The sequence below is a fragment of the Lissotriton helveticus genome, chromosome 5_1 (assembly GCF_964261635.1).
Source record: "Lissotriton helveticus chromosome 5_1, aLisHel1.1, whole genome shotgun sequence".
In the NCBI taxonomy this organism is placed as follows: Eukaryota; Metazoa; Chordata; class Amphibia; order Caudata; family Salamandridae; genus Lissotriton; species Lissotriton helveticus.
Genome location: NC_136065.1, coordinates 1691176096 through 1691200906, shown reverse-complemented (window position 1 = coordinate 1691200906; position 24811 = coordinate 1691176096). Strand labels below are relative to the sequence as shown.

Genomic DNA, 24811 nt, shown 5'->3' with positions numbered 1-24811 from the left:
CCAGACTGACACTATACACATACGTGTGTGCAGTCATGAGATGTAAACATGTGCTTTTCTGTTTGGAATATTCTGGTGGATGCTGAAGATCAAGCACCAGTGATGGAACACGTCTATCTGGAAAAAAAATCCTGCTCTTTACAATTGTCCCCCTGACGGCCTTTAAACTAAGGAGCAAACTCATGGGCTCCAGGACCTGAGTTTTTGTTCCCCTGGAGAGGTGTCGAGCCACTCCTAAAATCAATCTTTTTCTCAAGTCAGCAGAGGCAGAAGTTGCCCTGTAGCAAGCAGTGATTGAAGAATGGTGCTGCTGACCAATTCCCTGAGGCTTCAGGGAGGGTTGTCCACACATAACCTATAAATTGGGCTGGCTTGATCTTCTTGTCCAGTATGGAAATCACTGTTGATCAGATTCTCAATTCTGGCTTGCCCTAAACTGTTTTTTCTCTATACTGTTAGTTTTTAAACATAATTTAGGTCGCCATCATATGCCGGTAGATTAAAAATGGATGCCCACTTTAAAAGGCACAACAGATTTACAGCCCCTCACTCCTAGTTTACTCCACCAGTTATACAGAAGCTACGACTTTGAGCATTGGGCACCGGTCCAATATCTCAGCCAAATTCCAAATGTTCTTAAATGAAACTGTTTTGGGGATCTAAAGAGATGCTTGGCCGCATAAAAGCGAGGAATCAAAATGTGTTTTGGGAAATGTCTTGGGTGGGACTTTGAGAAACGCTTTATTGTTATTTGTAGTTTGAAAAATGTACTATGCAGTTTATTTTATTATTATATTTTATGTAGTCTGGCAATTCACCTTGGTAGTTTTGTAGCTTTTAGCAAGGTAGTGGCTCGTGTCCTTCGTCAACAGCTAGACTAGAGTGTCCATGTCTGTATCTCTGCTCCCATGTAACTCTTTTATTGTGGAGTGGCAGTGTGTGTGTCCTGTAACTTCCCAGGTCTGGCATTCTTTTTGTTTGTGTCTTCCTGTAGCTACCCAAGAGTGGAATACAGGGGCTCCGCTCCCAATGGTGCAGCAGGTGCTGTGGCACCTGGACCAAGAGGCTTTAGGCGTGCACTGAACCCAGTTTCGTATTTATTAGCCATCCAACAATATGGAGACCCATTTGGCATGCTGGGACCCATGCCCACAGCACTCTTGGTATACGACTGGTGGTAGAACTGTGGATCCCATATGTTTGGGACTCGAATCTGATATTAAACATTTCAGATGATGTAAAGTGAAAAGCAGGTCTTTAAAAGGCTAACACACCCACTCATCATGCAGCACCATGGCTGATGTTAGGTAGAACTCTCACATGCCCAATCCCCTTTATTACCTCTGGCAACCACCAAGACCAATTGATTTAATTAAAAAGGTATGTATGATTACAGAGGCTTCCAACCAGGCCTCTTCATCCATTGCTCTGTTGCTGTGTCATTCATATTTTTATTCCGCCTACTCTAGCGTACAGCTTGGAACAATGGGTAATGCAATAGTCTATGGGAACGAAACTGGGTATTAAGTGGTAAAAGGCATTGTATGCATCACACTTGATTTGAACTTATGCAAATTATAGGTATTTTGTGCACTTAAATATATTAAAATCCTCAATTTTTTTTTTTAGTGTTGCCGCCTTTGATTTGTGCAGTCTTTAGTTTGACGGTGTTCCCCGGTGTCTGTCCCGCCGAGTAAGATTAGAGTGGTTGCATTGATTGAAGCCGGCCAGTCTCCAGGGGTGTGCTGGACAATGCACTTTCTACACTGAACCTTAGGGTGGTAGAATAGCATAGATGCTAACTGTGCAGTCTCTTTAGCGGTCTCTTTCTATTGGGCATTTGTAAACCTCAAGCATGCATTTGTGGTTTCCTTGGGGTATCTCCATTTTGCATGGCTGGTAGTGGTGCAACAAATTCTGCTCCATTGACAGTTTTCAGGCAGAAGACTGACTCCCTAAATCAGACTGTAATGGAACTTGCTTGGCCACTGCTAGCTTAATATTGAGCCCTAAGACACAATTATGAGGGAGTAAGGGATCAAAATGTGTAATTGTTGGCTAAATTATGCAGCAAGAAAAAAGAATTATGCTGTACATTGTGGCACATTTTGTAATATTGTGATATTTTACACAGTTATTTGTCTCGGCAAAAGTTGTTTATTCTTTGCAACGGGTCTGCCACAAAACAGCCCCAAGTGTTCGGCTTGTGTTTTTTAGTGCGCGTTAGCAACAATATTGTTCTTGGTGAAAACTCCAAATTATGTGGCAAAGGCTGTGTTGTGTGGTAAGTGCTGTAAGTTCATGAGTATTGCATTGCAAAATTTGTATAGAACTTACTACCTCTGTGGGGCACAGAAGCATTGGCATACAAAGGTAGTACAGTATGTAAAGGTGTGTGGTTAGAGGAGTATGCAAAGGTTTGTGGTTAGAAACGTGTTTGTTTTGATCCATTGTGACCAGTGTTTCCATGCCATGAATTCGAAAAATGTAATCAACACAATGACAAAAAATCCAATAAGGTGAGATTGAGAGATTCATTTTAAAACGTTTTAAATGGGAATAGCGCCAAGAAAGACAAAGTGTCAATGATATTCAATGGTCATAGTAGACCGGGACCTAGGCACCATTACGCATTGGCCGTGATAGAGCGTAGGTTGGATACACTAACCAGCTTCGTCCTGGTCAGAGGTTTTACTTTCTAACTTTAATACTTTTAAGTCCCAGTCCACGAAGGTATACACGTTAAAGAGCCCCAGGAACTTAAGCACAGCACTTGGAGACTCACAGGGTGTCAAGCAGAGGCCAGCAGTAGGGTCCAATCCAGGTCCAGCTGCCGCTGGGCACTTGCATTAAAGGCTTGTTGTAGACGTGTAGCTTGAGAAGTGGGTTAGCATTATGGCCCTTTGAGTCCACTTCTTTGTCCTGGGTACAACAGGGAGCCTATTCAGGACTTTGAGGCTCCTCTCAGGTCACTGCTTGTGCCTCCGTGTGCCCCTGTTGCCTGCTTGTGCCTCAGTTTTCGTGCCCCTGTCGCCTGCTTGTGCCTCAGTTTTCGTGCCCCTGTTGCCTGCTTGTGCCTCCGTGTGCCCCTGTTGCCTGCTTGTCCCTCCGTGTGCCCCTGTTGCCTGCTTGTGCCTCCGTGTGCCCCGGTTGCCTGCTTGTGCCCCTGTTGCCTGCTTGTGGCTCCGTGTGCCCCTGTTGCCTGCTTGTGGCTCCGTGTGCCCCTGTTGCCTGCTTGTGGCTCCGTGTGCCCCTGTTGCCTGCTTGTGGCTCCGTGTGCCCCTGTTGCCTGCTTGTGGCTCCGTGTGCCCCTGTTGCCTGCTTGTGGCTCCGTGTGCCCCTGTTGCCTGCTTGTGGCTCCGTGTGCCCCTGTTGCCTGCTTGTGGCTCCGTGTGCCCCTGTTGCCTGCTTGTGCCTCTGTGTGCCCCTGTTGCCTGCTTGTGCCTCCGTGTGCCCCTGTTGCCTGCTTGTGCCTCCATGTGCCCCTGTTGCCTGCTTGTGCCATGTGGGTGTGTGTGGAGGGCTCTGTGTAGCTGTGTGTGTGGGGAGCTTTGTGTGGCTGTGTGTGTGGGGAGCTTTGTGTGGCTGTGTGTGGGGAGCTTTGTGTGGCTGTGTGTGGGGAGCTTTGTGTGGCTGTGTGTGGAGGGCTTTGTGTGGCTGTGTGTGTGGGGGGCTGTTTGTGGGTGTGTGTGTGGGGGGGCTCTGTGTGTGTCATTTGCGAGGGATAAAGCTAGTGGCATTGTAAATGACAATGCCATTTATTTATGTTAAAAAAAACATAAATAAAAATGTCAAGAGCAATGCCAATAGCTCTAACTTTAACAAAGGCGAAACCATTGCATTGTAAATGCTTGTTATTTTTGTTTTTATAGTCCATGTTTTCTAGGGTGTGTGACTTTTCCCATGATTTCCAACGAGAGTACTTTTCTCCTTTTTTAATTTTTGTTGAGATTCCCCAAAGACAGGATATTTTTAATTGCTCTAGAATGGCTTTGACACAATGGGTGTTTACTGATCTCCTTTTCATGTGAGAGAGAGCACATACAGAGCTATTGCGCAGAGCATATTTTCTCTTCAGACTACAATGCAAGATCCTTCTACTCAAGACTTCCATCTTTGATCTTGCAGCCCTCACACCTAGTTTACTACAATAGAGCTTCCCGATCTTACATCAGGACTGGTAGAGATATTTAAGAAATCCAAAGGTCCAGCCACCAGGACAATCAAATAGTTTAAAATGTAAGTTAATTTGCTTCAGTAGCTTGCCAAAGTCAATTAACTCTACCAGGCCAGAGAAGACAAAACTACATTTATTGAAAATATCAGTCAAGCCCTAATCTTAATCCAGTAAGCGTCGATGAGAATGGCATACGTAGGGCACTCCTAAATCCTCTCTAGCTCACCTAAGTACTAGTATTTTGTATGCAAGATTTATTTTCCTTTTTTATCCATTTTGAAATGATCTCCAATGGCTCGGACTTAAAGTCAAAATAAAATTCAAGCAAGCCTTCATCATTTCTAAAGTTTTTCACCTCAACATCTTGGGTACCTTTGCTTGCTCTTTGCCTTATGGAATTACAAAGCTGAGAAGCTTAGAGGCCTAAGGCTTGAAGCAGTGGACACCAGGCTGGTTCTCAGTACTTTTCTGGAGCAGCCATGAAAAGTCTTTTGCATGGCAAAGTACTGCTCTATAAAAGTCTGAAATAATGAAGGTGACCAGAGGGTTAGCTGTTTGGGTTTCATTTGGGGTTGATGCAGATTCATTCCTGATCCTCCAAAAGCGAAGCATCAACACTTTAATGAGTTCCACGAGGAAGGACCGCTAGTTTCAAAGTAGCTCATGTGTGCTGCTGCAGACCTGGCAGGTGTGGATGTTCTCGAATTGGATGTACTCAAGTTCACTTAATAAATCATCCTGGCATCGACTAATAGACCTTAACCCTGAAATGAAATGAACGCATTTGATATAGTGCACAGCTACTCAAGCTAGTGTGTCCTGGCGCAAGGAGGCGGGAAGTGGCGGATTGCTGGGGAAGGGCTAGTTTTTAAAAAGCCAGGTTTTAAGATTCTTCTTAAAAGTTAGCAGGTCTGTAGTTGATCTCCGAGATTCTGGTAGGTTGTTCCACATCCATGCGCAAAGGAGTCCAAAAGATCTCCCCCCCCCATCCCCCCCCAGTATGTGCTGGGCTTGTTTTGGGAACGAGGGCTAGATTTGCTTTTGAAGATCTTGGGGATCTAGTTGGAATATAGTGGTATACACATTTATTAGGTCTCGCCTGTCGATGCGCATCGAGCTTGCGAGCCTATTGCGGCTCAAACAACGTTTAACTACGAAGCAAGGAATCGTGGCGATTCCTTGCAGTGCCCGTGACTTTTAAGCTCAATGCGCATGTGCATTGAGCTTAAAAGCGCGTGCACAGCCGCCCGCATTCCTCCGACACCTTTGAAGTGAAGCTTAGCTTCACTTCAAAGGCCCGGCTTCTTCACACCCACATGCCGCTCTCGCTCTCCCCGCTCCGCTCCGCCCCCTCCCCTGCCCGGCCGGCTTCTTCACACCCACATGCCGCTCTCGCTCTCCCCGCTCCGCCCCCTCCCCTGCCCGGCCCGGCTTCTTTACACCCACATGCCGCTCTCGCTCTCCCCGCTCCGCCCCCTCCCCTGCCCGCCGTGTGACCTCGGCTTACACTCACCCCTCCTTTCTCCCCTTTAGGCTGCTTTCGGATGCTTTGTTCGCAGCTTGTCATTTACTTTTGCATTGTGGGCGTATTATGATTCCTCATCAACATTCACTTGGATGAGTCAGAACATATTGGCCCTCAATATGGTAAACTTGAGCAATTATTGATTTAGCTGATCCAGTCCTTTTTCTGTTTGATTGTTTAACAGCACCACACCCATAATCTTTACTGTCCTAAATAGTCAGAAATCGTCAAGTAGAAGTGGGAGAAGGTCTGGTCTCAGTGGCGCAAATACAGAGGGAGTTGAGGTGCCTAAAAGTGTGTATTAAATGTATGGATGTATAATCGATCTTGCCTGTTTCATATACATCTAAAGTTGCCGCTCTGGCCATAAACTCTTGTAGCCGACCCTAGGGTCGCTCTTGGGGGTCGATGAATGTACTTGACATCCAACAAATGTTACACAAATTGACAACTGTATTGCATGCATGATTAACAATGAAAAGTATGTATTCAACTTGAGCTTGTTTTAATAAAAAAGATTTTGGGATTAAAGATCTTGCCCTAGCTTCTTGTATGCATGGTGGGGAAAGCTGTGATGAGTCCGGGGAACTAATGTGCATACTGGACCATGCAGTTTTGTTTTCCACCTTTAAAATGATTCTAATGTTTTAGGAGAGGACGCTTTGCAGTCTGGGACTAGTAGTTTCAGGTTTTACCATTACAAATAAGGCCATATACATCTCGCTAGGCAATCTCCTGTTCTTAAAGCATGGTGATGGTGCCATTGCACAGTTAAAAGTACAAAATAACAATAGCACGTTGCAGGGCTCCACTTAGTAGTTATTGAGCCGACTTCACTATTGGGGGTAACTGAATAACGAGAGAAAGCTGGGCGGATTTAAGCATCGTAGTTCATCCAGTCACAGACAGATGACCCGCGTCGTATATAACCGCCTCAGCCCGCCTTAACTATATTTTGTTTCAAACTGTAATTTATATTCTAGACCGGCCTGACTTGTAGGTCCTGATTAATGTAAAACCTGAAACTACATGTCCCACAATGCTTGTGCGTTGCTGAGACTAGAAGGCAGTGTCACATGGATGCATTTGGGCAAATCCTAGTAATTCCGTCGTTAATCTGCTTCAGCGCCACGATCCGGAAATAATGCGCTGCATTAATACAAATGCAGTGAGCAGTGTTAGCTTTTCTCGGCTCCTTTCCCCTCCCCCAGGTGCATATCCCACATTCCTGCAAAACAAAAGTTGCTATAGTTTCTAAAATCAACAGGCACCCTAAGTGTGTGTTCCCGTGCGTCCATGTAAATGTGTGATGGTATTGTAAATATGCAAAATATAGCTTTAGCAAATTATTACCTGCTTTATGTTCCTATTTAGAACAAAAATTCCTTTTTTATGTGAAAATAAATTCAGTTTTAGCAAACTAAAAGTGTTTGGAAGGTTAGTCTTGGTGTTTATGTATTCAAGGCTTTACAGCGACTCACTGGCACACGGCGCTGCTTGCAGTTAAGTTACTCTCCCGTATATCTTCCCCAAACACCTACCGCCCCTCACGGCTTGTTATTTAAGAGTAAGATTGTTCGTAATTGTGCCACTACACCCATTTTGTGAAAAAAACTCACTCCCTTACATAAAGAACAAAATGCTGCGCTGCAGGAAATAACTGATTACACTGATTACACGCCCAAAAGGACATTAAGCTGTCAACAGATATACAATCCAGAGCGAAACATAATACGAAAATAAACCGCAAAGCAAAATACGGGCTTTCCTACTCCGCTTACCCAGGCTCTTCCTAGGTGGCTTCCCCCTTTCATTTCACTGCGTTTCCATAGGCCTTTTTCAAATTTTTTCCTCTGGCTGTTTTCTCTCCCATCCCCCCCACTTTCTGTCGCTCCACACCCGTTTCCAAATATAATGTCCTGCTCCAACTGCTAATCCAGGAGGTGCCTGCCCCCCCGCAGCTCTCCAGTTTGCGCTTCAAGTCTGGGATCCAGTGTAGATCGATTCATAGAGCAGGACAGCCAGGGAAGTAATGCTGCCAGCAGCTACTTTTACCTACCTCACTTGGCCCTGCTGCCTCCTACCTATCTGCTCTACGTTCTATCTCAGGGGTCAACAGTGGACACTGCCAACACTCTAACAGCTGCCATTAATACATAAACAGTGAACAGTACCATCACAGCACTAACTAGGAGTGGCGTGCTACTGTAACCGCACAGCTGTGTCTACCGCAGTGATAACACACTAATAATGGGCACTAACAACACTACACGTTCACTGACAGCTGCCATTCCATATTGGGCGCAAGTATCCGCTTGCTTACTGTAATATGTTCTCTTAGCCTGGCATATTTCTTTGTGACCCGAGCTGGGTTGCTGCAGGTTGGCGTCTGCACTTTCCCCCAAATAGTTCCCATATGTACAATTAATAACACTCACCCTCACTCACCCTCACTCACCCTCACTCACCCTCAAACCCTCACCCACACTCACCCTCACCCTCACTCACCCTCACTCACCCTCACTCACCCTCAACCCCTCACCCTCAACCCCTCACCCTCACTCACCCTCAACCCCTCACCCTCACTCACCCTCACTCACCCTCACCCTCACTCACCCTCACCCACCCTCAACCCCTCACCCTCAACCCCTCACCCTCAACCCCTCACCCTCACTCACCCTCAACCCCTCACCCTCACTCACCCTCAACCCCTCACCCTCACTCACCCTCAACCCCTCACCCTCACTCACCCTCAACCCCTCACTCACCCTCAACCCCTCACCCTCACTCACCCTCAACCCCTCACCCTCACTCACAACACATATTGTGTTACAATAGGTGTCACATTTGCGAAAGATAAAACTATCTAGAGATGTAGCATAACGACCAGAGCTGCCATATAAGTCACATAAATACAAAACATGTTGCATTCCAAATGCTATAGGTGTCACATTCGCAAAAGTTATAACTATTGGCATTGTAAATGACAAAGCCATCAATTTAGCAATTTTTAACGACCAGAGCTGCCATATAAGTCACATAAATACAAAACATGTTGCATTCCAAATGCTATAGGTGTCACATTCGCAAAAGTTATAACTATTGGCATTGTAAATGACAAAGCCATCAATTTAGCAATTTTAACAACGAAAAAATAAATAAATTGTCATTTACAAGACCAATAACTACAACTTTTCTAATGCGAAACCTATTGCATTCCAACCCCACTCACCCACGCAACGCCACTCTCACACGCAACGCCACTCTCACACGCAACGCCACTCTCACACGCAACGCCACTCTCACACGCAACGCCACTCTCACACGCCACTCATCCACGCAACGCCACTCATCCACGCAACGCCACTCATCCACGCAACGCCACTCATCCATTTGCAAAACGAAAAAAGTTAAACTCTTCTATTGCGAGACCTATTGCATTTTCAATGCTTGTTTAGATAGCCGGCTCCTATGCCATAAAAGGCTTTAGAAAAGATCACCATAGCCCTGAATACAAAACACATTTCCCAACCTCCGGCAGCTTTGATTACAGGATGAAGGTGGAGACAGAAACAGTTAATTGGTCAGAAGAAGAAAATAGAATTCGCCAAAACCACTACAATTCTTAATAACAGCAGAAGACTCAAAATGCTTCCCGGCAGAAGAAACTGCTGCCAAAACACAAGCAGCCACACCATGGTGAAGTTGCCAAGTGGATGCAACCCAATTCCTTAATTCAGAATGAGGATAATACAGAGGTCTTGATTCTTGGAAACCTATTCTTGTGGACGTTTGACTGGGGTCCGACATTCTAGACCCTCTCCTTATGCCTTCTCAACAGGCCCCGTAATTTAGAGATTTTCTGTGACAACCGGCACCTTGTTGAAATTCACTTTAGCAGGCAGAATTCTGCTTGCTTTCGCCTGCTAAGCATCATTTGAAAGTTCCTGCTTATTTGCCCATTTCCTCCCAGAGTATGCTGTTGCACGTTTTAATAAATTTTGTACTAGACTACTGCAACTCTTTATTTGTTGGTCTTCCTTTTTACTCAACCCAAAAACTACAGTTAGTGCAAAATGCTTCCATTCCATTGCTTATAGAACTTAATAAACATCCCATCCCTTCCAGCTTCATTGTTTGCCAGTTTCCAAATACTATTTTTAATGTGCTCTGCCACTGCTGCAAAGTCCTATGCAATCTTTGTCATCCGTCTTCTCTTAATATAAGGCACCATGTCTTTTACGTTCCAGCTCTCGGTATGAGGTTTCAGTTTTGATATTCAGGAAATCAAGGTTGCTCAGTCGTCCTTGGCTGTGGTGACGAATAAGGATTGGAACTCCAGCAAAAATAAAAATTAATCGGACTGTAAACTAATAAAACCCATTTATACATTACTCCTAGCTAGAGACTGCCCACACCTTTTTTTTTTAATCTACCCCAGTCATCAAACTTCTAGTCCATAGGTGGACAGTCCTCTTTTACATTATATTAGGACACTTGGATATTTGCGACTTCTTTTTATGAACAGAAATGGTGAGATATATTACTTTGCAGAGCCCCAAAAAGCATTCTGTGTTTTAGATACTGAGGAGACTTACCCGAGGTTGTCCTTGTTGCTGCTGATCCCGCCAGTCCCTGCAGTGCCGCAGTTGGTCTCCCTCTGCCGCCGCAGCTCCCTTCCACCAGAGCGCGGCCGTATCGAGGGGGGGACCACAAGAGCCGAGAGCCTTTGTGGCCGTAAGCCGCCAAGGTGTAATCTGCGCCAGGAGGCGCATACATTTTTGGACATCCCTGGTGGAGCGGGGGTGTTTTTAGAGACTGGGGACACTTACCGTAGGTTGTCCTTGTTGCCGCTGATCCCGCCAGTCCCCGCAGTGCCACAGTTGGTCTCCCTCTGCCGCCGCAGCTCCCTTCCACCAGAGCGCGGCTGCAGCGAGGGGGGGACCACAAGAGCCGGGAGCCTTTGTTGCCGGAAGCCGCCAACGTGTAATCCGCGCCAGGAGGTGCATACATTTGCGGACATCCCCCGCGTTGCATTCCCATTTATAATAGACTGGACTCCATTGAAAAGAGACTCACAACTCTTGAATCTGCAGGGGCTAAGGCCAAAGACACTAGTAGGCCTTGGTCTGTGGGCAGTGCAAGGAGTGGGTATGGGGCTGTGGGTGTCCCTGAGGTTACTTTAAGTCCTAATCCTCCAGTACAGTCAACGCAGGTAGCGGCACCGAAAAGTAATCTTACCACGACTGCTAGCGATTCCATCCCCCAGTCTAGCTTGTGTGGTACCAATGGAGCGCGGCTACCGTGTGGTGTGGTATGGGAGTAGGGGTTGGTGGTCCTAATATAGCGCCCCAACACCCAGGCACATGTAAGCGGACGTCCAATGATATATCTTTAGTCTGTTTTCCAAGTATAGATCTTCCCCCGGCACCGCTCCATATGTGTGTATCCTGACGGGGGTTCCCTCACTGAGACCAGGTCATCGTGAGGATTATACAGATTTGAAAAATAAGTGTATTCATTGGCTCAACGTGAATCGGACTTTACCCCCTGGGGTCTCGGCTGAAATCCTATTTGCAAGAAGGGTGTATTGGGTTGGGTCAAGTCCTAAAATTATTACGGGTGATGTATTATCATTAATTTTAGGGATACCAGAGCTGTCGAGCACATTTGTGGCTGGCAACATCAAGGTACAGATTCCCTTATTAAATCACTCCCGTTAACATTTTTTTATCCAGCTTCCTCCATAGGTCCCTCGAATGCCCAGGCGGGAAGGAGTGGGGGGGGGGGGTGATGTTTTATCTGGCCTAGAGGAGTGTGATTGACAACAAACCACTCCCAATCATCAAGCTCCAGCATGTGCTCCCAAAGGTGCTAATCCCCTTAATTCTGGCCAAAGATGGGATGACTTGGTTTATGTTGATCCTAGCTTAATTAATCACCCGCCTGGGAGGATTATAGTGAATAAAGCCCCTGCTGATGGTAGTTTAAAGTCCCCTGGTGGAAATGGGGTGAATGAATTCGCACAGACCTCGGGGTTGTCCACGAGTCCTGGTCCGCACCCTATCCGGGATGGCTGCCCTACGATAGTGGATTTCTGTATTCATAGGCCCTACTACCGTGGCGCTATTATCCTGGAATATCGCAGGGTTTGGTTCCAAACTAGCACTTCCTGAATGGTCAGACTTCATCGAAGCCCATGATTTATGTCTCTTTCAAGAAACTTGGGCAGTAGAGCCCGTGTTTCGTTCGGGGTATCTTAATTTCCAGGTTCCAGCAGTAAAACAAGCGAAGGGCCATGCAATGGGGGGCTTGGTGATTTGGGTACGGCAGGCACTGCGGTGTAAGTATCCCAAATAACCACAAATAATATTGATATTCTTACGATAAAAATCATTCCAGAGCAGGGTCCTAGCTTGCATATCTTCAACGTCTATGCAAGAGGCCTCATTGGTGGGCGCCGTTCGGATGTTGTAGCTGACCTGGAGAGGTTGTTGGATGGTATGCCGAGGAACACTAGTCCGATGGTCATGGGGGACTTCAACACTACGTTTGAACCACTAGGGCCTGAGGATCAGTGCCTCACGGAGGATGAAGACGCAAAATGGGGTATACCTATCCTTGAGATTGAGTCAATCAAAAAATGGTCAGAGGCGGCCATCCAAATGAAAGGGATGTGTATAGGGCACCAGATGAGGGCCGTAAATGGGCGAACATTGTCCGATAAGATGGGCCCGACACCTTTAACAACGGACTCAGGTCGAGCCGTATTGATTATGTGCTAGTAAACCTGTCGTTGTGGCAGTTTGTAAGGGATATGGCCGTTATCACTCGAGCTGAGAGCGACCATAACCCACTTATTGTTACAACGGCTGGGCTGTTCGGAGAAGCTTCATTCACTAGGGTAGAGGCAGGGGCTAGCGAGCTGGCATTGACTAACGACACTCGACACCTGAAATGGAGAAACGTTGCAGAATCCCCAGAATCGTTGTTAACGATGAATAATGAGGTAGACAGGGTATTAGAAGTCTGGGGAACGAGCGAGGGAAGCCAGACCTTCTTGTCCCATATTACCGAGACGCACACTGTGCTTTTTGACCGACTAAAACTGTTCTTTTGTAAACCTGCTAAGATTACGAAAGGCAGGAATAAGAAAGCTGTAGGGTGGTTCAATGACAATTGTCGCCACTCACGGTGGGCATTGGGGTTAGCCCTAGGTGCGGGGGACCCAGTAATAGTAAGGCAGGCGCGGGATTCCTATAGGAAAGCAGTCAAAGAAGCCAAAAAACTCTGGGACCAGGCAAGATGGCAGGAGCTCAAGGAAGCTTGCGTGTCTCGAAATTCTAAAGTATTTTGGGATACGTATAAGTGGGACAGGGGGGGGTGCCCATCACTTATCGGTGGAATATTTTAAACCCCCGTATGCTTCCTTGGATGATGAACAGAACACTGATCCGTTCGACCATACTTTTTTCACTAGTGGGATATTCACACTAGTGGATGTGGATAGGGCATTAGATACCATCACACCAGGCCGTGCCCCTGGAACGGATAGCATCCCTGCGGACGTCTTTCTAAGTCACAAACCTTCTTGGCGTTTGTATATTAGATATCTAGCAAACGCAATTGCCTGTGGTGCCCCAATCCCGGCCTCCTGGAAAGGGGCCGAGATAATCCCAGTATTTAAGAAGGGCGACAAATCTGTAGCAGCTAACTACAGACCAATTAGTCTTATAGATTCCATCCAAAAATTATGGGCAGACTGATTCTACAAAAACTTCAGTCATGGATGGAAGATGAGCAAATCCTTACCCCACTGCAGGCGTGTTTTCGACCCCTTACAAGCACTATTGATCAGGTCTTCCGCTTTATTAATATCTACTGGAAGACAGTTGTTCTGGGGAGAGGGGCCTTGTACGCGGTATTTGTGGATCTGAAGGCAGCCTTCGATCTAGTGCCACGATGTAGGCTGTGGCGTGTTTTAAGTGAGATGGGGATGTCCCCCGAATTATTATCTTTGATTGTCCGCTTACATGAGGGTAACCATGCACAGGTTCGGTGGGGGGCCAGGGGTGAGGTTACCGAGTCATTTGCCGTGAACGGAGGAGTGCGCCAGGGATGCGTGCTCGCATCTACCCTGTTTTCACTCTTCGTAAACGGGGTGGCCAATTTCCTCTCGGTGGTCCCCTCGGATGCCCCTATGCTGGCGGAAGAACATGTACCTATCCTCATGTTCGCGGACGATACTCAGATTATCTCCAAAACTCTCAGCGGTCTGTAAAAAGCCCTAAGTAAGTTCGAGGACTTTTGCACCATTCGGGGCCTTGTAATTAACACGGAAAAGACAAAGTTCATGTCCTTTAACGAGCATAGATCATTGCGGGGCAAGGTATACATGAATAATGCTCCTCTTGAAAAAGTCGAAGCCTTCACCTATCTGGGAGTTACGTTACAGGCAGGTATGGGGTGGTCTAACCAAATTAATGTGGCCACACTAAAGCATAAACAGGCCGGGATTCTTGCAGCTAAATTTAAATCCTCTTTCTCTAAACCGATTAGCCCACTGATGGAGATCTATGGCATGAAAGTCCTAAGCTCCACCCTGTACGGATCAGAGCTCTGGGGGTTTACGAACCTATCCACCCTAATTGCAGCTGAAAACTCTTTTCTGCGAAAGGTCACCAGTGTCCCAAAAAGTACACCTATGTGCCCATTATTGCTAAACCTGGGAAGGAAAGCAGTAATGGACTTGGCGAAACTTCGCCCCCTTTTATATTGGCGAAGATTGTGGTGCACGGTAGAACTCGCGCATTATGCAAAGGGGCTCAAAGATGTAATGGATGCAGATTGTTTCCATAAGGTTAAATGGTTGAGAAAGATTAGGTCTTTGTTGGTGAACCTAGGCCTGAGAGAAGTATGGGACGACCCCCATAACGCTCCTTTTCCGTCAAAGAAGATTCTGAAGGAAATTTACTTGGATATGGTAATGGTAACAGTATGTTCTAGTGGTTCAGTAAAGCATTTGTCTGGCCGGTTCCTAGAATTTAAGATAAGGCCTGCATTCGAACAGTACTGGGACATCATTGAGAAACCCCTTGATAGGAAGTTGTACATCCAGCTGAGGGTTGGTACCCTACCTGTTAGGACATTCACCAGCAAATGGACAGGGACTACTGAGACTGTATGTCCAAGGTGCCAAGATTGAGAAGAAACGGTCAGTCACCTGTTGTTTTTTTGCCCACTATATAAGAAACCTCATGCTATGTGGGTCATACCTATTTGCAAGCTATTAGGCTTGAAGAGGCGTTGAGAGTCCTTACTACGGATCCAACGCTACCAATAGCAATTGCAATGGCCAAGTTCTTAGGTTGGGCCTGGTCCATCTGATCTAGGGTGTTTCCCTAGGTCCACTGAATTCATTTTTAGCTTTAATGTTACCCTGTACTACAAGTTATGAACAGGAATCATAAAATGCTTGGGGCTTAATGTGATTGTATGGAATTGTATTTTTAAAAATATAATAATAATTTTTTAGACTTACTTGATTCGGCAGCTTTTCAATGTTTAATATCTTCTTAAAATGTTTTTATGTTCCGAATATTTATACATTTTAAACTGTATGTTGTAATGTGCATGTTGTGCTTTTATGACATATTTGTCGAATAAAGCTATTTGAATTTGAAAAAAAAAAGAATAGAAATGGTGAGATGAATTACTTTGCAGAGCCCCAAAAAGCATTCTGTAAGGGAGCCACAATCTTAGAATAAGTCCTGTTATCCTGTCCTTGATAAACGATCCTCCAGCAGGGAGGCCGCTGATGTTCCTACTCTTGGAGAACCTTTCAGCGGAATGTGCTTATAAAGTGCAAATAACTGCCAGTCACTGATGCACTTTTCTCTGTGCACCAGTGTAGCATGCTGCAGGGAATATATACTCCAGGGACACAGTGTCACCAGTGCGTAATTTTTACCTGCAGAACTGAAAGTAACCATACCTCCCCTGTGCTTGCACACATTCTTATTGTATTGGGATTTTTCATGATGGACGTGGACTGCCTCTTATCTTATGTCTTTTGCCTCTTTCAGACTCAGAGAGACTACACAAAGATTTCTGAAGTAGTGAAGGGATTCAGAGACACATTGCGGCACCTCCCCACAGACCAGCGCAACTGGGAGCAGTACATTAAGGTGAGGGTCTGTCTAAGAATGTTTACCCTAAATATGGCGTCATTGCACCTACTACTCTTACCCAAAAGCAGAATATGGAAGATTTCTCTTTGTTGGAAAGCAAATTACCTATCCAGTATTTGACCTTACGACTAATCTTTCTCAATCACAGGCGGAGTTGGAAGAAGAGTACGGTGAAGTGTTCCTGGCAGCACTTGAGAAACTCTTGCGGGAATACTTTATTCGCTTGGAAAGCACCATGCACAGTCCCAGCATCCAGCAGGTAGCCTTTAATGGTGTGGGAACCTTTTGTGCTTCGTGAGTCTGGGATAGTAAACAGAGGGGACTAAAAAGATGGTGGAACTTGGGACAGTGCTTGGGAACATTGTGCAAAGCCCATCCCATCCTTTTCTACCTCCACTTTCTCTCTTCCACACAACGCCTTCACTCATTTCTACCCTAATCCACTCGCCGTCTCTCCTGAAGCCCCATTAAACCCACTCACCTCTGCCGTCTGTTGCTTACTCTCTTTGCTGTCTTTTCATAAACTTCATATCTTTTTGAAGAGTCTCTACTGGCCAACCATTTTATTGTATATGCGTCCCTGTGCACATTCGTGCACAGCCTCGCTGATGGTCACCCTGTGCTGTCTCTACGTGCTCACCTTTAGCCTCATCCAAAAATCCAAACGTTTTGCATGTGCTGCCCTCTAAGTGCTTGCAATAGGTTGCTGCTTCTCCATCTCACTGAGGCATTTCACTGCTGCCCATTCACCCCTCTGCTTCGTATGTGTCTGGCTTGTATGCTTTTCTTGCTGCCCAGCTTTTCTATTTTATGGTGACTTTGGTGTGCTTCCCCTTGGCTTATGATGTCCACTCTGACCATCAGACTCAAACTTTTTAGGCAGTTGCTCACACGGTATCAATGCTGTACCCTTTCTGTCTCCCTCTGTCAGCTTCAGGAGTCCATCACGTCTACTGGCCGCTCTCTGCGCTCCAGGAAGAAGGACCTTTGCTCGTCTCTCAGCGTTCTTCAGCGCTACTTCTCGGACATGGGGTGGTCACAATGCGGTACATGTCCATCGTCGCAGTGAAGTCAAGTGCAGAGATCAGTCAGGGAGACCTCATTTTGCTCAGGTTGTTGGGTTATTTGGGACGTTAAGAATGAATTGATTTAATGATTTAGCTTTTATAAGGCCTTGAGGAGGTTGTCTTGTCACAGAGGTAAGACTTATATGACGCACTAGATTGTAATTGTATGGCTACTGAAAGGGGCATTACATTTATTGGGCGCTAGTGGAAACTTTTTAAAGTCAATCAGAGTTTTTGAATTTAAGGTGACTTTGATATATGTGTTTGGTAGAGGGAGGTATTATTGAATTTATTTAGTGCAGGTTGTAGGATTTCAGGAAAAGCAAGAGGTGGTGGCTTCATGGTGAGCTGGGCTGACTTTGATGGAGAGGGACAACTATTTTTTAAGACTGGGGGCTAGATGGAAGCAGTGTGTTAGGGAAAATATAGGTATGTTGGATTTATGCGATATGGTGAGTTTGCTTGCCTGTGATCTTTGTAAAGAAAATGACACTGGAAATTTAGTTTGAACCGGTTTTCTCTTAATTAAAATAATTTGCCAAGTTTTTGACAGCAATTTGTTCACATGCTGCTTTGAGGTTTTCGGGCTTTTGCTGCAAAAGAATACATTGATCTTTTGTTTACTTTGGCTTTACTCACCTGTGCACTCTTCCACTAGCAATGTATGTGTTTTTTTTGTTTTTCCCCTTCTCAGGAAGACATCCAAATTTTCCACGTTCCTCTTTCCCACTCCCTATATTTTATCCTTACTTTCTGGTACTCCTTTTTTCATTTATATATTTCTGTAGGTCTGTACATACTACCAGTTCTTATTTTTGGGGGAATTACTTTTTTTTTTTTTTGCAGTTTAATTACAATGTTCTGTTTCCTGGAATGTAATTCTTGGTCTGTATGTTTGTATTGTTTGTCTTCGTTCTCTCTCAGATATTCTTTAAATTTGATTTGATAATTTTTTATTTAAAAAAAAAAAAAAAAAATTAAGTTATCATAGTGTGGGTTCTCATTTATTGTGGTTAAATCAAATCATGTGCTACAGATGAGTTTGAGAACAGTGCATGTTTGAGGGCAATCTTTAGAGGCTGTCGAAATTACAGTGAGTGGCATGTTACTGGTAAGGGGAGATACGTCCAGTAACAGGATTTTGTTGCGTATCTTGAAGTAGGTTCTTGGGTATGAACCAGCATGATTGAGGATACCTTGTGGGTTTTTGGCAAACTTTAAGGAGCGTTGGATTCATAAGGGAAAGACTGTTTAGGAGTTATTTAAAGGCACAACATTATAGCTGTTTCAATTCGCTCTAATAGTAATTTGTTTTATAAAGAGAAGTGCATGTGTAATGTTTTAGGTGCTTCTTTTGTAGAGAGCAGGATGTAAGCTGTTCTGGTTCAGCCTAATGTGGCATTTAATTTGTTTTGTCGGGAGCAGTGTAGATGCGTTTGGAATTTTTAGCCTATGATATGTTAACAGTATTGTGCTTAGAAATGAGTATCTGTACAGGTTTTCAGTGGTTTTATATGTGCGATTATAAGGTCTATTTTTACTGGTGGTGTACCTTTTCAGATAAATATGTTTTAATGGTGATTTTGTACGTTTGAGGGTGTGGAGTGTCTAGATGCAAGGTTGGGATCTCTGTCCAGAGTTCTTGAACAGTCTCTGATGTAGTGTTAGACTTCAGGGGATACTTCAGATTTAGCAATTCGTGCTTTGCGCAATTGAGTCATAATTTTAAGTTTGGTTAGGGAGGAAAATCTTTTTGTTGGACAGCCTCAGGTTTACAAAGGGAGGGTGGCATTTACAAGATTTTTAAGTCTGTTTTAGGTTCTGGAGTGGTCACGTGTAAGCATTTTGGGCGAGACCGTCACACTTGGCACTTACATACAAGCAAGTCTGGTTTCATATTCGGCGCTTATGTGAAAGTCTCTGGCCACCGAAGTCTATGACTGTAGCAAGCGTATAGGTTGTGAGAAGACTCAAGAACAATCAATGGCCTGCCCCTGTATACTGTGAGGTCGATGACCCCAAGTTAATACTGCATTTATTCAGTCAAACAGAGGGTGCTCTTCAGCCTTCTGTCTGTATGTGCTGATCAGTCACTGCCTTCAATACTAAAAGCTTAAAAACCGTATATGTGTATGCATGTGACCCCCAGCTGATCCTATCACCTCACTACACCTTTCTGAAAAAAGGGGGAGGGGGGTGGGCAGAGCCTCACGGGAGCAACACCCGGGGGAGGATTTGACAGGCTGGTACTCGCCTGAATCCTCACTTCTCATAATCAGCTACTGCCAACCAGGAAAGAAAAGGGGATAAAGGCTGTGCAAAGAAAACAAAAACCATTGTGTGTTACACGTGTTTAGTGACCCAATGTAGTGTGCCAAACCTCATGTACTCGAGATCTGGACCCACCACTTTAAAAAGAGCTGAGCTAAACTGGCAACTACAACTTTATTCTGTGCTGTTTGCCCACTCTACTAAAAGCAACCAACATGTTTCATCACCGACATATACTTTACCGGCGATTTCATCAGGGTTTTTTTGGGTCAGCGTGAGTCTTGCACATCTTGATTCTCCCTTTATTGTACCTGTAGTAACACATTTATTTATTTATTTATTCAAAGTTTTATATAGCGCGAACATGATCCTTACAGATATCAGAGCGCTTCACAGATACTAGGGTAGGGGCAGCAGGACTGAACAGATAATGGGAGCAGTATAATAGTCACTAACATAATAGGATAACAGTAACGTACAGAAAACATATCAATATACAATCAGGTAACAAGTAATATAAGAAAGCACAAGTCATTGATCCCATTACAGTAGGGTTCAGGTCAACCTTAGATGTGTGGATGGCTTATACCAATTTCTTAGGATAGAGAGAACACGGGGTGGGGGCATGGGGAGGGTTATTCAATAAACTAAAGTGTATCATATATTGGTCGGTAGTACGAGAGTAGCGTAGTAGTGTCACATTCAGGTAAGAGTATTATGCCCGGAGACAAGGTGATCAATGATACAAAGCGATGCAGAGTCTCTGATCCAGCGTCTAAAAAGTTCAGGAGATCTTGGCCAGAAGGATGGTTTTCACCTCTTTCTTGAAGAGTGCAGTGGAGGTTATAAGCCTGGTTTCAGGAGGGAGCGCATTCCAGATCCTGGGTGCCATTCCTGAGAAGGAGTGCTTGTATGTTTTTTCTTTCCGGATTCTTTGAGGTTTCAGGAGTAAATTTTTTGTACTTCTATTGGATCTCGAACCTCCTGATATAGACAACTTTTGAGCGAGGTAGTTGGGTGCCTTGTGGTGCACGGCCGAATGTGTCATGACTGCGATTTTGTGCTGTATTCTGGCTTCAAAAGGCAGCCATTTTAGAGCCTTTAAGTCTGGGGATATATGCAAATGTTTTCTTGAGCCAGTGATGAGCCTTGCGGCAGCGTTCAGGGAGGCTCTTAGGGGTGGTGCTGTGGATAGCGGGAGTCCGCTGAGGGCCACAATTCCGTAGTCTATGCGTGGGATGACTAAAGCTTGTACAGCAGTTTGGAAGTCTTTGGCAGGGAGGAAGGGTTTGTTTCCTCAGTGTGTTGATTTGGAAGTTGGCTCCTTTTGTGGCTTTGCTAACGTGCTGTTGCATGTTGAGCTTGGCGTCAAGTGTGATGCCTAGGGATTTCGCAGAATCCACGATGGTAGGTTTGACATTGAGTGCTGTTAGGTTATTGAGCCAGGTTTGGGTGGTGGAAATTTTCGCCGAAGGTGAGATGAGTAGGAACTCAGTTTTCAGAGCATTTAGTTTGAGGTGATTATCGGCCAACCAAGATTGAGTGTTACTAAGTGTGGAATTCAGAAGTTTGATATCTTCCGGGGATTGTAACTTTAGGTAAAGTTGTGTGTCATCGGCATACATATGGAATTGAACATTGGATGCTTGGAGTAAGGTGGCGAGCGGTTCCATGACGAGGTTGAACAGTGTGGGGGAGAGGGAGGAACCTTGTGGAACACCTAGATCTGCAGGCACAGGTGTAGATAGCACATTGTCGATCTTGAACTTCTGAGACCGGTTATGAAGGAAGGAAGAAAACCATTTGAGAACAGTTCCCGATAGACCCATTCTAGTGCTTAGCAGCTCCAGTAAGTTCTCATGTTTGACCGTGTCAAATGCTGAAGAGGGGTCAAGAAGGATGAGGAGGTAGGACTCATTGCGATCATGGATTTGGAGGGCATCATCAATTATGTGTGTCATAGCTGTTTCCGTGCTATGTTTCGCTCGGAAGCCTGATTGATGATGGTTGAGGAGGTCAAATTGGTCAATGTGTTTTGTTAGTTGGAGTTGGACACATTTTTCCAGCAGTTTGGCCAGGGTGGGGATATTGGTGATAGGGCGGTAATTGTTCAGGTCAGACGGGTCAGCTGTAGGTTTCTTGAGTATAGGCGTGACTTGCCCCACCTTGAGGGAGTCCGGAATGAGACCTTGTTGAAGGGAGCTGTTGATGATTTGGGTCCAAAGTGGGAGGAGCATGGGGATGAAGTCTTTTACAGCATTAGCAGGTAGGGGGTCTATGAGGTGGTTAGAGGGCTTCAAGGTGCATAGCAGTTTGTGTATTGCTTCTTCCGAGTAGGTGTCGAAGTGCAGCCATGATGCCTTGTTTTTAGGTTGAGTGTTAGACATTCTGGTGTGGTTGGGAAATCGGCTTACATCCATGATGAGGTCATTTCTTATGTTGTCGGTTTTTAGCTTAAAGAAAGCAGAGAAGGCTTCAGTGTGGGGTGTCGCTTGTTGTGCTGTTTGATTGTAAGGGTTGTGTCTTTGTTTGAGTTTTGATTAGTTCGAACAGCTTTCTTGGCCTGTTTTTTGCTTGCTCCAACTGGCGGCTAAAGAAGTCCGACTTTGCACGCTTTATTTTCCTAAAGTAGGCATTTCTCTTGTTCTTAAGCGTTTTTAGATGCAGTGATGAGGGGTCAGATCTCCAGGTACGCTCTGCCATTCGCATAGTACGCCTGTCATCATTGAGTCTGCCGTCATACCAGGGGTTAGAAATTTTGGTCGAGACTCTCTTCAGTTGCAGTGGGGCGACTTCATTGACTATTGAATTCATAGAGTCAAGGTAGTGATCGGTCAGTGATTGAACATCCGAGGCACCTGAAGGGGGAAGGAGGAGACTGCCGATGTGGGGAGGCAGTGTGGTGGGGTTAAGATTCCTCATGTCCCTTTTCCAAGTTTTGGATCTGGTGGGTTGAGCCGGGTAAGATTTAACTTTTTCGTTGATAAAGAAGGTGATAATGTGGTGGTCTGACCAGTCGCAGGGTTGGATCGCCTCCAGTTGGGTGGAGTCCTGTTTGGCGATGATGAGATCGAGTATCGAGCCTTTGTCGTGTGTTGGTCTACCGCATATTTGGGTGAGGTCAAGCGCATTAAGGAAAGTTTTGAGACTATTCACCACTGTGTCTTTCTGATCGTTCCAGTGGAGATTAAAGTCACCTAGATAGACTTGGGTGGACTGCCGACCGGCATTGGATGTGATCGTGTCCATGAGTTGTTGGGTGAATATGAGGTTGTCACCAGGCGGGTGATAGATGAGATGTAAAGCACAAACTTGTTTGCCCTCGCTGGTGATCTCGAGGCAGAGGAGTTCACAGGAGGTAAGGTGGCTTTAGTAACGGAGAGGTTGCTCCTGAAAATGCATGCAATTCCCCCGCCCGTCTTGCCAGGCCTGTCCAGTCTAATGATGTGATACATGGAATACAAACATACATACACCTATATTTACTCGCTGTGTCTCGGTGGGAGTACAGATAAAAAAATCCAGGCTAAAAAATGGCATCTCTACATCTGGTTCTGATACTATTCATCATACATTACCAGGTGGCCCCTTTGGTTGAGCCTACCAGGCCCCCATAGAAGAATCTGGGACTGTCGGACCCTATTAAACCGTTAATGGGTTCCGTGTACTGCCTAAAGGTCGGTCTCTGCAAAGACAAACGAAAAAGGATAGGCAGTGCCTTATCAATTCGTCATTTGCAATTCACCCTCAAGGGCCCCTTCTCCCTGACCATTGTGATCTCTGTGTTTATATCTTTGAGGGCTATTAAATATCTCTGGGTGTAATCTGCTCTTCGTATCCGGCATAGCCAATTACTCTCTACTTTTGCTTATATTCAGCTCAATATACGGCCTGACTGTCCCCGTAGCTAATGGTGCGCAGTAACCCCTTGTCTTGTTGCGGAATCCGCTGCTGGGAACATATCATGACTGTGTCCCTCAGCCCGTAGACCAACAGAACGACCGGGCCCCACGGCGCCTGTTATTCAGAGGTTATTTTTACGGTCTCGTTTGCCCGGGCACCCCAAATGAGCACCCAGCTGCTAGTTAGTATCCTCCTTACCGTAAGCGCGCATTCATGTGGCCTCCGCTCACCCTGCGTCTGGCCCGATTCTCCTGGTGTACGAATTTCAAACCTGGGCGTCTTGGTCATGTGATGGTGGCGTTCTACGCTACGTCTGCATGACGTGATCAGCGTATACGATGTACTTGGCGGCCATCTTTGAACGGGGTGTTTTTCTTCATATATTGTTCACCTTGATCGATTGTAAATACATTATGTGTTGCTCGATAATGATTACGGCCCTGGCCGATTGTATTCCTACATGATGGCGATTATTATAAATTCTTGACCTGCACGTAGGTTTATTACTGGAAGACCACACGCTTACATCAGGGATTTTTCATGTAATTATGTTTAATGTTCTCTGTATGTGTATCTACATCACCCTAGCTGCTCGTTCTGTTTATTTATTTTATTTATTCAAAGTTTTATATAGCGCGAACAGGATCCTTACAGATATCAGAGCGCTTCACAAAGACAGGGTAGGGGCAGTAGGAGTCAACAGAGATAATGGGAACAGTATAATAGTCAATAACATGGTAATAAACAGGGATAATAATAACATACATAAAACAAATCAATATATCAGGTAAAGAAGTAGTATAGGACAGCACAAGTCATTGATCCCACTACAGATGTCTTCAGGTACCCCTTGGGTGTGTGGGTGACTTATACCAATGTTTTAGTATAGAGAGAATAGTGAGTGGGGCATCGGGAGAGTGGATCAGTAAACCAACGTGTATCATATCTTGGTCGGTAGTAAGAGAGTAGCGTAGTAGTGCCCCTATCAAGTAGAAGTATAGTGCCAAAGGACAGGGTGAGCAGTGATACAAGGCAATGCATAGTCTCTGATCCCACACCTATAAGGTTCAGGAGATCTTGGCCAGAAGGATGGTTTTCACCTCTTTCTTGAAGAGTGTAGTGGAGGAGATGAGCCTGGTTTCAGGAGGGAGCGCATTCCAGATCCTGGGTGCCATTCCTGAGAAGGAGCGCTTGTATGTTTTCACTTTCCGGAATCTACGAGGTTTCAGGAGTAGATTTTTTGTACTCCTATTGGATCTCGAACCTCCCGATATAGACAACTTTTGAGCGAGGTAGTTTGGTGCCTTGTGGTGCACGGCCGCGTGTGTCATAACTGCAATTTTTAGCTGAATTCTGGCTTCAAAAGGCAGCCATTTTAGAGACTTTAAGTCTGGGGATATGTGCGAATGTTTTCTTGAGCCAGTAATGAGTCTCGCGGCAGCGTTCAGGGAGGCTCTTAAGGGTGCTGTTGTGGATAGCGGGAGTCCGCTGAGGGCTGCAATTCCGTAGTCTATTCGAGGGATGACTAAAGCTTGTACAGCAGTTTGGAAGTCTTTGGCAGGGAGGAAGGGTTTAATTTTCCTCAGTGTGTTAATTTGGAAGTTAGCTGCTTTTGTGGCTTTGCTAACGTGCTGCTGCATGTTGAGCTTGGCGTCGAGTGTGATGCCTAGGGATTTCG

General features: G+C 45.4%; 1 protein-coding gene across 5 annotated transcripts in view; it reads left to right on the top strand.

The window, feature by feature from the left end:
* Positions 1-24811, top strand: part of TINF2 (TERF1 interacting nuclear factor 2) — a 237388-nt gene that overhangs the window by 67315 nt on the left and 145262 nt on the right. For 4 of the 5 annotated variants that reach the window (XR_013594963.1, XM_078644937.1, XM_078644935.1 and 1 more), the window contains exons 4-6: positions 15788-15889; positions 16041-16151; positions 16824-16938. Coding sequence is in view for 4 of the 5 variants with exons in the window: in XM_078644937.1 (XP_078501063.1) it covers positions 15788-15889; positions 16041-16151; positions 16824-16938 (328 nt within the window). In the remaining variant the exon portion in view is untranslated. The remainder of the gene's footprint in view (positions 1-15787; positions 15890-16040; positions 16152-16823; positions 16939-24811) is intronic. The other variant, XM_078644938.1, reaches the window with a different exon arrangement.